The following is a 10,741-nucleotide window of genomic DNA, read 5'->3' as shown; positions in this document are numbered from 1 at the left end:
TTCTTAAGGAGTGCTTTGCTTATTCGGGTGAATCCAGCTTGGATTTGTGGAAATTTCCTCCTAATGTACTTTTCCAATTGCTTTTAAATAACCTTTAGCAAGATTTTACTTGTGTGTGATATTAATGATATTGTTTGATAATTCCACACTCAGAGCACCTCCATTTGGGGAGCGGAAACAAATAAATATGAATCTCTCTTAGGAGGTTAAACAAGTAACTTTCGAAAGAAATACCAGGTCTTCCAAACTGCCTTCCATAGACTAGTGAACACATTCAGGGCTGTATGTTTGCTGAAACACCTCAACTGGCATTCCACCAATTCCTGGGGCCTTATATTTTTGCAAGACTAGGATTTAAAAAACCAGAAGGGAAGACACACTCAACATTTCTCAAGCTGAAAGAGCTAAAGAAAAAAAATTCAAGCCTCAAGTTGCAATACTGAAGGATTCTAGAGGCAAAATAATTAATGAGGGAGAGAGAATCAAAAGGAGATGGAAGGATTATACAGAGTCTCTATTCCACAAAGAATTGGCCAGTGCTGAGCCATTTCAGGACGTAGTATATACTCAAAAACCAGTGGTAATGAAGAAAGAAGTCCAAGTTGCTTGGAAGGTTGTTGTCAGCGGCACATAAGGTTGTTGTCAGCGGCACATAACAACAACAACAACAATAGCCTTCGATATGGGTTACATCTCAGTATCAAGAAAACAAAAATTCTCACTGTTGGGCTAATAGCCAACATCATCACTGATGGAAAATAGATTGAACAAATACATCTTATTTGGATCTATAATCAATACACTTGGTACCAGGAGACGTATTGTGTTGGGATGTCATTCAGAGACCTCTTCAACTTACTGGAGGGCAACAGTGTCAGTTTGAAGACTAAGGTGCTCCTGATTGAGGCCATGGTCTTTTCAATCACTTCCTGTGTATCTGAGAGCTGGATAGTTAATAAGGATGACAGAAGAATTGATGCCTTTGACTTGTGTTGTTAGAGAAGAGAGGTGACTATCCCATGGACTGCCAGAAGAACAAAGATATGTCTTGGAGAAAGTACAACCAGAATGTTCCTTGAAGACAAAGATGGTAAAGCTTTGTCTCATATTTTGGACTACTGTTAGGAGAATCTATACCTTGGAAAAGGACATTGTGCTTGGGAAGGAGGAGGGTCAGCAAAGGAAAAGAAGACCCCCAACAAGATGGTTTGATGCGGTTTCTGTGGCAATGGATTCAAATGGTGTCAAGGATGATGAGAATGGTGTAGGAAAGGACAGAGTTCTAACCAACAGGGTCACTACGAGTCATACTTGGCTCAGTGGCACTTAACAACAGCATCAGGGCCCCATAAGAAGTGGCAGAGAGAGCCCAAAGTTCACTGGTGAGTAGGAGTGACCTTTACACCAGGCATATAAATGATGCTCACACAGGTGTGAATGAAGTGGAAGGTTGTCAGCTTTGTATGTCTACTATGTAGCCAACTTTTACTTATTGTAACAGGGTAAGCCTGTAAGTGTCTATGGAAAGTAGAGGAGTGATCTCTTAGTTCCACAGACACACATTCTTTGTAGTACAGTCAAGGCGAGGACTTGTAGGACTGAGAACCATGGGAACCTCCAGGGGAGAGGCAGAAGGCACCCTCGTGATCTGCACTAGAAGGCTGACATCCTGAAGGAAGCTTCTAGGAAGTCCTTTTTCCTTAAAGAGACAGAAGGCCAGGAGAGACTGGGGTTCGAGTCGTTTGCGCCTGCAGTGACTAGCACAAGTCCTGCCCTCGTTTAGGCTCATGTGGATGGGCCAGAGGCCTTACGCAGAGAAAACTCGGAGTCATTTTTTGGATCCTGTAAGTCCTCAAGACGGTGTTAGCCCCAGATCAGCCTCAAGCTGGCACTGTTGTAGCTCTGTTCTGCTCCTAAACCAATTCAGAACATGTGCCTTTCCCTTGTTTACTTTAGTTTCTCGGTAAATTAGCTCCTTAAACCTTCAAGGTACTAGTGAGTTTGTCTGAGGGTGGATCAGTGTTGCCACACCTGAGTCAATAATGCATGAATCAGTGTGGCCCTCAATCATGGGTGTGACACTGGTGGTTACCATGACAGCCTGGGAGTCTGGGGAGAAGTGCACAGTGGACAGAGGGAGGTGGAAAATGCAGAATAGCAAGGGCAAACCATTGTCCGCCTGTGAGTCCCTGGACTTCCCTCCTCTGTTCGCGACTTCTTGGCAGCTCACTCCACTGACAGCTGTCTCGGACCTCCCCTAATGTCAGTCCTCAGTCTTGGATCGCTTGTCCTTTCACTACTATGAACTCTCTTGCTAGGACTTCTGTCTTCTTTCTTTAATGTTTTCTTACTCATTAGTATGAAAAAATCCATTTATTGACTTTTTTCAGTGGAAACATCATTAGCTTTTTCATTTTCTTTTCAGTTCTTTATTTTTTTGTTGCCATGGTTGTTAGGTGCCATTGAGTTGTGTCTGACTCATATCTACCCTCTGACTAGCAGGTCGGAACCTTGCCCTGTCCAGCTGCATCCTCACTGTCTCTGCCATGCCCACACACATTGCTGTAGTCACTGTGATGGACCATTTCAGAGAGGGACTTCCTCTCTTTGACTCCACACCTTTCCCACATGTCTTTTTCCAACACTGCCTCCTAACAACATGCCAAAAGTATGTGAGACAAAGTTTCTCCATCAGCCTTGCCTCTCAGGAGCACTCTGGTTGCAGTTCCTCCAAGATAGATTTGTTTGTTCTTTTTTAGCAGTTCATGGACTGCTAAGAAAACGAACAGGTTCATTCGGGAGAGGGTGAAACCTGGCTGCTTCTTGGAGGCAAGGATTCTGAAGCTTTGTCTGACATACTTTGGACATGTTGCAAGGAGGGACCAGTCCTTGGAGAGGGACGTCATGCTTGGGAGGGTGGAGGGACAGAGCAGGAGGGGAAGACCCTCTATGAGGTGGATTGATTCAGTGACTGGGGTAATCGGGGTAGGTGTGTCGGAGACGGTGAGGTTGGCACAGGACAGAGAAGGGTTTAAGGCTGTTGTACATAGGGTCACTATGAGTCTCAGGTGACTTGACAGTACATAACAACAACAACATACTATGTTTCATATTCTTCACCAGCATCATAATTCAAAGGCATTGATTCTCCTTTTGTCTTTCTTAATCATTGTCCAAATTTCAGATGTATAGGAAACAATTGAAAATATCCTGGCTTGCATCAGACACACACTTTTGTCTTCAAACAGACATCTTTGTCAGTTGTAGCACATTGGAGAAGTCCTTGTCAGCAGATTTTTAAATGCGACATATTTGAAACAGATTTCCCCAATGCAACACATCTTCAGCTTTCTTGACAGCTACTACATCAGTGTTGATTGTGGGTCCAAGTAAGAGGAGATCCTTGACAACTTCAGTCTTCTTTTCATCTACCATGATATTGTCTGTTGGTCCAGTCGTGAGGACTTTATTTTCCTGATGTTGAAATGTAAAAATAGATATTTGAATAATATTGTAGTTGTTATGTACTGTCAAGTCAGAACTGACTCATAGCTGATCCTCCAGCAGGTTTTAAGAGGCAGTAAATCCCACAGAAGGAATTCTGATCTTATTCCACCGGAGCAGCCAGTGGATTCAAACGTTTGTGGCTTTGAGTTGGCAGTAGGCCATTGAGTCACCAGACCTCCTTCACGTAATGTTGTTGTCGTATTTGCTGTCTTGTTGGAACCAACTCCTAGCTGAGCTTCCAGAGTGTTTTTAGAGGTTGTAAATCACAAAGGAGGAGATTGCCCATCTTCTAGCGGAGCGGCTGGTGGATCTGAACCACATGCTTTTGGGTCAGCAGTGTAACTTCTTGCCACTAAGCTGCCAGAGCTGTCTTTATATGATATTAGTTATGGTAAATATACACACACACACACACACGCATGTACACACATAAAAATACATATATATGTATCCAAATATTCGCTATTTGAACATTCTTCAAGTGTACACTTCAGTAACATTGAGTATCATGTCGCTCAACCCTCACCATCATCCATTTCCAAATTGTGAGCAGTAAGGGAGCTTTGGTGGCCAAGAGCCAAATTTTGGGCAGAAATGCTGTGTCCCTAAGCAGTGAGCCCCATTTCCCCTCCCTCCCACCCACTCTTGGGAACCAGCAATATTTGGTCTGTAAGCACTCTGAATCTCGATATTTTTGTATCAGTGGACCACTCAGTATTTGACATTTTGGGCCAACTTCCACCTTCTTCTAGAGCAAAGTCTCCAAAGTAGTCGTCCTCTTCCCATCGCTTCCTCTCAGGGAACTCCACCCATGCCCGTGGATTCTGGAGTCAATTCTCTGTGGCTCCCGTGGCCTTGGATGCCCTGACCCCACTGCTGACTAGGGCTCTGTGCTCCATGCCTCCTAGATGTTTCCAGTTGGGAGTCCTGCCATCATCTCACACAAAACATGTAGAAGGAGGATCGCTTTCCCCCATCCCTCCACTTCCAGTTTCCATTTTTCTCTCCATGGCATCATCATTCCCTCACCCACCCGAGCTCAAAACCTGAGTCATGCATGATGCCTCCTCCCCATTTGTCCTTCTCAGTAGCAAGTCTTGCCAGCTTCCTTTGTAACATCTCTTGCTGCCTGACCTTTCCATTCTCTCTGCTTAGCCAAGTCTCACCAGTCCATGCCTTGAGTATGTAGGAGCTTCCTCCTCTTCCTTTCCTACCTGGCCAGCATGATTTCCAGAATGCCTTTCAGAATGATTATTTTTCTCTTCTCTCTCTCCTGCTCAGAAACCTTCACAAGTAAAGTTCAGGCTCAGGCCTAAGAGCTGTTTTGCTTGACACCAGCCTGCCGCATAGACATTGGCTCCCATGACTCAGCTTGCAGGTTCTGGAACCACATTCTGCCCGGCAACCTTGGCTGAGCAGAGAGAATGGAAATGTCAGGCCATGAGAGACATTATGAAGGAAGCTGGCAAGACTTGCTACTGGGAGGACAGATGGGGAGGAGGCATCATATGTGACTCAAGTTTTGAGCTTTGGTGCGTGCAAGAGTAATGATGCCATGGAGAGAAAAATGCTGTGTGACCTTGGGTATGTATTCAGCTTCTCTGTGCCTGAGTGTTCTTTAAATTGGGGACAGCAGTTGTTTCTAGGACTTACTGTAAAGATAAATAACAATGCTGTGTATATGTTATTGTTGTTAGGTGCCTTTGAGTCAACTATGATTCATAGTGATCCTATGAACAACAGATCTGCACTCTGTCCTATTTTGAGTCATCCTTCCAATCTCTGATACACATAGGCTCATTGTCAGTCACTTCCATCTTGTTGAGGGTCTTCTTTCTCCGACCTTCCACCTTTCGCAGCATGATGTATAATGATGATGATGATTTTCGGAGAGGACATGCCCTGCCAGAGCAGCTGCATACCTGTCCCCTGGGCACATTCTTCATCCCCATCACCCTCTTCTTTCAGCCCCTTCCCGCCCTGTGGAGTGTCACTATCAGCCTGCTAACTCTGTCATCCTTCATGGGTCCTTCTGAGAGAAGCCAGCCACAGGCCAGACATGGAAGGCAAACTTAAACTTGATACTAAGTAGATTCATACATTTTTATGTTGAAACAACTATTCCAGGCATATCAAGGAGTAGAATGAAAAAGTGAAGGAAGATTTTTCAGGGTAAATCACAAAAACTAGTAAGAATGCTCAGAGAAACCAAGTTGTAGGGCTCTCTGCCCCACTGGGGTCCACATTCAGTGTGCAGGGAAGGCCTAGTAGGCCCAGCTGCTGTGAGCACCAGGGGCCAGGTGTGTGTGCAGGAGGCTGGACATGTCTGGTCCCTACGCCCAGGCCTGTGTCAGCCAGGAGGGCCGGGCCTCTCTGGCCCACAGGGCGCTCCTTCCTGAGGACTGTGTCTGCTCCACGCCTGCTTCCCTCTTGGACATTCCCAGTCCAGCTGCCTTTGAGTTGACCCAGTACCTGGCATCTGCTTGTCCGAGTAGAACTGCCCCTCAGGGTTATGAGTGGTGGAATGTTAAAAATTAGATAACTAGACCTGTCTTCAGAAGTGCTGCTGAGTGAATTTGAACTCTGCCTGTTGCCACCACCCAGGATCTCCTTTCTCGTCGATGGTGTTTGTTTCACCTGTCTTTTATTTCACACACACACATAGGGCTTAACGAGTTAATGAAATCACAGGCATGGGTGGCAGGGGGCAGAGCAGGACGGTGACATGGTGCCAGATAGACTGGGGTTGGAATTCAGGCCCTGGTGTATTCGACCTGAGCAATTCACTCCACTTCTCAGCCTTGCTCCTTATCTCTAAACTGTGGTTAATACTTCCCTCAGGCGATCTTTCTGAGGATGCAGTGAGATCCCTGCATGTAGCATGATCCTGGCAGGTGGCAGCCACAGCACTGCAGCCAGGAGGTTCTTCCCCAGCAGCCCTGGGCCTCACAGCCTGTGACTCCTTGTAGCTCTTCAGCCCGCATTTGGCCACATGCTCGGCCTGGCTTCCTCTCTCCAGGGGGTGTGCTAATTCCTGGCCCTGAGACTATGCTCATACCTTTGCCTCCAAGCATGCATCATTAATTCCCCTCCTGACTGGATCCTGCCATTCAGCATGTAATTGTGCTATGATATTGATCTACCCAAAACACAAAAAGCCCTCCCTTGATCCACCTTCCTTCTGGTTCCACCCAATTTCTCTGCTCTGTGAGTGAAAAAGTTCCCCTGAAGGTTTGCATCCACAGTACATCCACATGGACTGCCTACCTGAGGCCCCTTTAGTCAGGCTGTGGGCCCACTGCTCACTGTCCTGTCTCCAGTAGTCTCCTGGTTGCCAAGTCTAGCACATGCCGTCAGGCTTCTTAGCGCACCGTCTCTGAGCAACACCTGAGACCATTAGTGAATCCTGCCTCCTTGAAGTCCTTCTGGCCAGGCTCCCAAGGAGCCCCCACTCTCCTGGTTTTCCTCCATTCCTACCAGCTCCTCGTCCATCTCTTTTGCTGGATGACCCCTCTCTTCCCATTGCTTCTTACCTCTCTGTCCACTCCTACATCATCTCCATTCTTATGGCCTCAGACACCATCTAAAAACACCTATGTCTGCATCTCCTCTTCCAGCCTTTTGGACTCTCAGGTCAGACTCCTCCTGTTTCCCCTTGATGTGTCAGTCCCTTCCAACTCAATGTCTGAAACAGAGTGCTCGATTCCCCACCCCACCTTTCCCACAAGTTTTCCCATTTTGAAAGTAATAGGAACTCTGGTCACCCATGCCAAAACCTTAGGAGTTCTTGATTGTCTTTCTTAAACCTCACGGTTAACCAGTCAGCAAGTCCTGTCCATGCCACCTTCAAATAGAGAATCAAACACTTCTTACCACTTCTGCCCACTGTGGTCCAGAACACCAGGACCTCTCGTGTTGACGACCTCAGTTAGCTATTTCTGCCTCAGGCCACCCATCCAATAATCCATTTTCTACCAGTTGTCAAAGTAATGTTCTCAATGTTTGATTGTCATTCTTTGGCTTAAAACCATCCAGCGTCTTCCCTTCTCAGAATAAAATCCAAATCTCTTATTCTGGTCTCTAAGGCCCTAAAGACCATCCCTACTTCCCTGCTACTTCTGTGCTGTTTCTCCCATGCTGTCCCCACTCCCTTGCCCAGCCACGGTGGCTTCCATGCACGCTGATGGACAGACACACTCTCGCTCTGGGGTTTGCCCTTGCTCTGCCTTTTGCCTAGAATGTCAGCGTATGTGCACATTCACACTCCTTCACATCTCTCATGTTTCCGCTCAAATGCCACCTCCCCAGGCAGCCGTCCTGACCACTCTAAAGTGGTGTGCTGGCATCCTCTGACCCTTATTTCTCCCACCTCACATGACATTGACATGTTTGTTTTTTTCTCCTCCCTACTAAGAACAGCACACAAGACCTTCGGTGCCTAAGCAAGCATTCCCTGGCAGGTGCCCAGTACATAGGCTTGAGTGGACATGGACTCTCCTGTCTTGCCACTTCCCTGCTTTATGATGTTGGATGTTATCTAACCTTTCTGTGCTTCTGTTTCATCTGTAAAATCTCCTATGAAGCTTTTTTAGGATGATTACAGAGAATATATATTTAAAGTCTGAAACATAGCCAGCACTTAATGAAATAGACCCTAAAAAGGCTATTTGGCTTCTCTGTAGGCCTGTGTCAGAGGAGTTAATAATCTCATTCTTGTTTGGCCCATGATGGAGACTGATGTGTTAAGTGAAGGAAGGGAACATTGATTCATTTTCCTTGTCAGACGCTGTCTAAGGGCCTCTAAGCTTTGTTTCTGGATCCAGCCAGTTCTCCACCACAACCCCCTCAACATAGGAGCTGCTTCTGAGCAGGTCCAGCAGTTTGAGACTCTCCCCTAAGCCTGTTTTGGATCCAGGTGGCTCCCATTATGAGAAGCAGAAATGTTTGCTGAGAATGTGTGTGTCTGTTTGGTCTCTGAGGAATGGTTCCCGAGGAGCCAAGTCTGGGGTGAGCAACACAAGGTAGGCTCCCTGTGTCCCAGGTGAGATTCCCCTGGCTGTCAATGAAGGAGTTCCCCTGTGTAACGCCAGGTGGCGCCAGATGCTGCCTAGTGCTGGCGACGACTGGGTGTCCTAGGGCTCCTGACTTCCCAGGCCCAGAACCTACACTCACTCCCACTACCCTCTTGCTGGAAACTGCCAGCCAACACAGGGCCTCGTTGAGGGTCTAAAGGTCAGCATTCCAGGATTTTTATTGATAAGCATCCTTGCCCTGTGTGCTCAGCCAGTCTCTGCCCTGAGACAGAGGAAGTGCACCTTAGCCTCAGTGGCCTGACTCGGCTTCTGCCAAGGCTGTTCGCAGTGCATCACACTCCTCCCCGGAGTCCCAGTGTTTAGGGAGAGGTGTGGTAGGCTCAGGTCCTGTCCTCACAGACACTCTGTATCTAGGCAGGGAGACCAGGCTTCCTCTGCATGGGCTTGGAGAAGAGTTCCTGGAGCCTGGAGGCTGGAGGGGAGGGGTGGGCCATGGAGACCCACAGTTCAGGCCTTTGTCTTCTCTGCCACATGTTCTCCATAGCAGAGCTGAGCAAGCAGCAACTGGCTCTTGCAAGCAGAGTTTGTGATGGGTGCAGGACTGTCACGGGGCAGGAGGTCCAGGGCAGCATTCAAAGGGGATAGCGATGCCAGAGGCTGTGGAAGGTGGGGTGAAAAGGGGACACGCCCCGCAAGTTGTCAGGAAGCCCTTTAGTGAGCTGATCTTAACCACCCCAGTCCTTAGCCATTGGCTGTTGTCCCTGGCCAACTCCATAGTCCTTCTCGCCCTCCCTGCAACAGCTCGGAGAGCACCTCCTTGGAGGGCCTTTCTGCCTGTTCAGCAAGGACAGAGGGTGAAGAGGACCTAGACCTGCACCCACATCTCCCCGAGGCCAACCCAACCCCTAGGACCAGGATCTCTGGATGTCTTGCTCCCAACCTGTCTCTGACCTGAACTGGAAACGGGGGTCTCCGGGGTGGGTCTGTAGCACCTGATGTACTTCCAGGGGAGGGTCCAAGCCCATCTGCTCTGCCCGATGCCAGCGCTGCAGCCGTGTGATCCCTGCCAGTGAGAAGATGACAGGAGATCTCATGGGGTCTGAAGGCACAGGGTGTCCAGAGCCTCATCCTGGTGCGGGGACACTGTCCAGAGCAGCAGGCAGGGCATGGGCTTGGGGCGTGGAGGGGGCCCCTGAGGCCGGCGCTCACCTGTGCAGGGCCCGTACTGCCAGGCCAGGTCGAACTGCCTGAGCAGTTCCAGCTGCTCTTCGTCTAGGTCGGTGCCAGGGAATTGGGGTTCCTCCCCTGCAAAATGAGGCTCCCCTCAGGTCGGGCGCTCGGACGTCCCTTGCTGTCCTGTAGCTACCTGGTCATGCTAGCCGCTCCCTCCCATCTCCCATCTCTCCTCCGGGGCCACAGCACCCCTCCTCCTCCGGCTGCCCCACACCTCAGAGACCTGGCTCAGCTGCCAGCTCCCCCTTGCTGTGCCCGGCCGGCCCCTCCCGCCTCTTCACCACGGGGTAGGAGTCAGTGATGAGCCGCTTCCGGCCCATGGCGGCCACCCAGGCAGGCAAAAGGGCGAGACTGGCCAGGGGCGAGAAAGACAGCTGCTGAGCGCGAGAAGGGGCCAGCGCTGGGCAGACGCGGTGACCCAGACGCTCGGAGGGAGGATGTCCGGCAGGTTCCAAGGGTGATGCTCCCCACCCCCACAGGCTCACAAACAGGAAAGGCGTGAGCCAATGGCAGGCCCGCTGTGCAGGGCGGAGCCGCGGCTTGGCCAATGGCGGGCGGCGCGGGGAAGGGGCGGGTGGGCTGCTGGACCTGTCAAAAGGCCTCAGACTTCCCCACCTCTGCCTGCCCCCCTCGGTCCGCAGCTGGGTCCCCCGGGACTGCGGGAGCGGTCTCCTCGGCCTCTCACTTCCCGTTTGCCCTTCCTAGGCAAATGTTCTTTCAGCCTCACTAATCCCCGTGGCCGTTTTGTAGCTCCCCAGAGCCTCACTGGAGCCTTCCGCCGGCCTCTTGGCCCAGGAGCGTTGTGGGGGCAGGTTTGGAGGTCCGAGGAGCGGCCACGCTAATCCAGTTCCTTCCCTGCTCCCACCCCACCCCCACAAGCCCAGGAGACCTGGCTGGGAAGCCCATGGGTTCTCCGTTCTTCTTTCTCACAGTCTGCGCCCAGAGACTGCCCCCTCGCTGTCGGCCAG

General features: G+C 49.7%; 1 protein-coding gene across 1 annotated transcript in view; it reads right to left on the bottom strand.

The window, feature by feature from the left end:
• The window catches only part of LOC102849515, a 36,517-nt gene extending 26,410 nt beyond the window's left edge, over positions 1-10,107 (bottom strand). Inside the window, exons 1-3 of the mRNA XM_006893410.1 lie at positions 9,997-10,107; positions 9,750-9,845; positions 9,492-9,603 (exon numbers count right to left, since the gene is read on the bottom strand). Coding sequence (XP_006893472.1) covers positions 9,492-9,603; positions 9,750-9,845; positions 9,997-10,093 — 305 coding nt within the window. The 5' untranslated portion in view covers positions 10,094-10,107. The remainder of the gene's footprint in view (positions 1-9,491; positions 9,604-9,749; positions 9,846-9,996) is intronic.
• Positions 10,108-10,741: the final 634 nt, after the last annotated feature.

This window comes from Elephantulus edwardii, unplaced genomic scaffold (assembly GCF_000299155.1).
Source record: "Elephantulus edwardii isolate Elephantulus edwardi_28Jun2011 unplaced genomic scaffold, EleEdw1.0 scaffold00126, whole genome shotgun sequence".
NCBI classification, from domain to species: Eukaryota; Metazoa; Chordata; class Mammalia; order Macroscelidea; family Macroscelididae; genus Elephantulus; species Elephantulus edwardii.
Note: the sequence above shows the minus strand (reverse complement) of the source record. Positions and strands in the feature narration are given on the sequence as shown.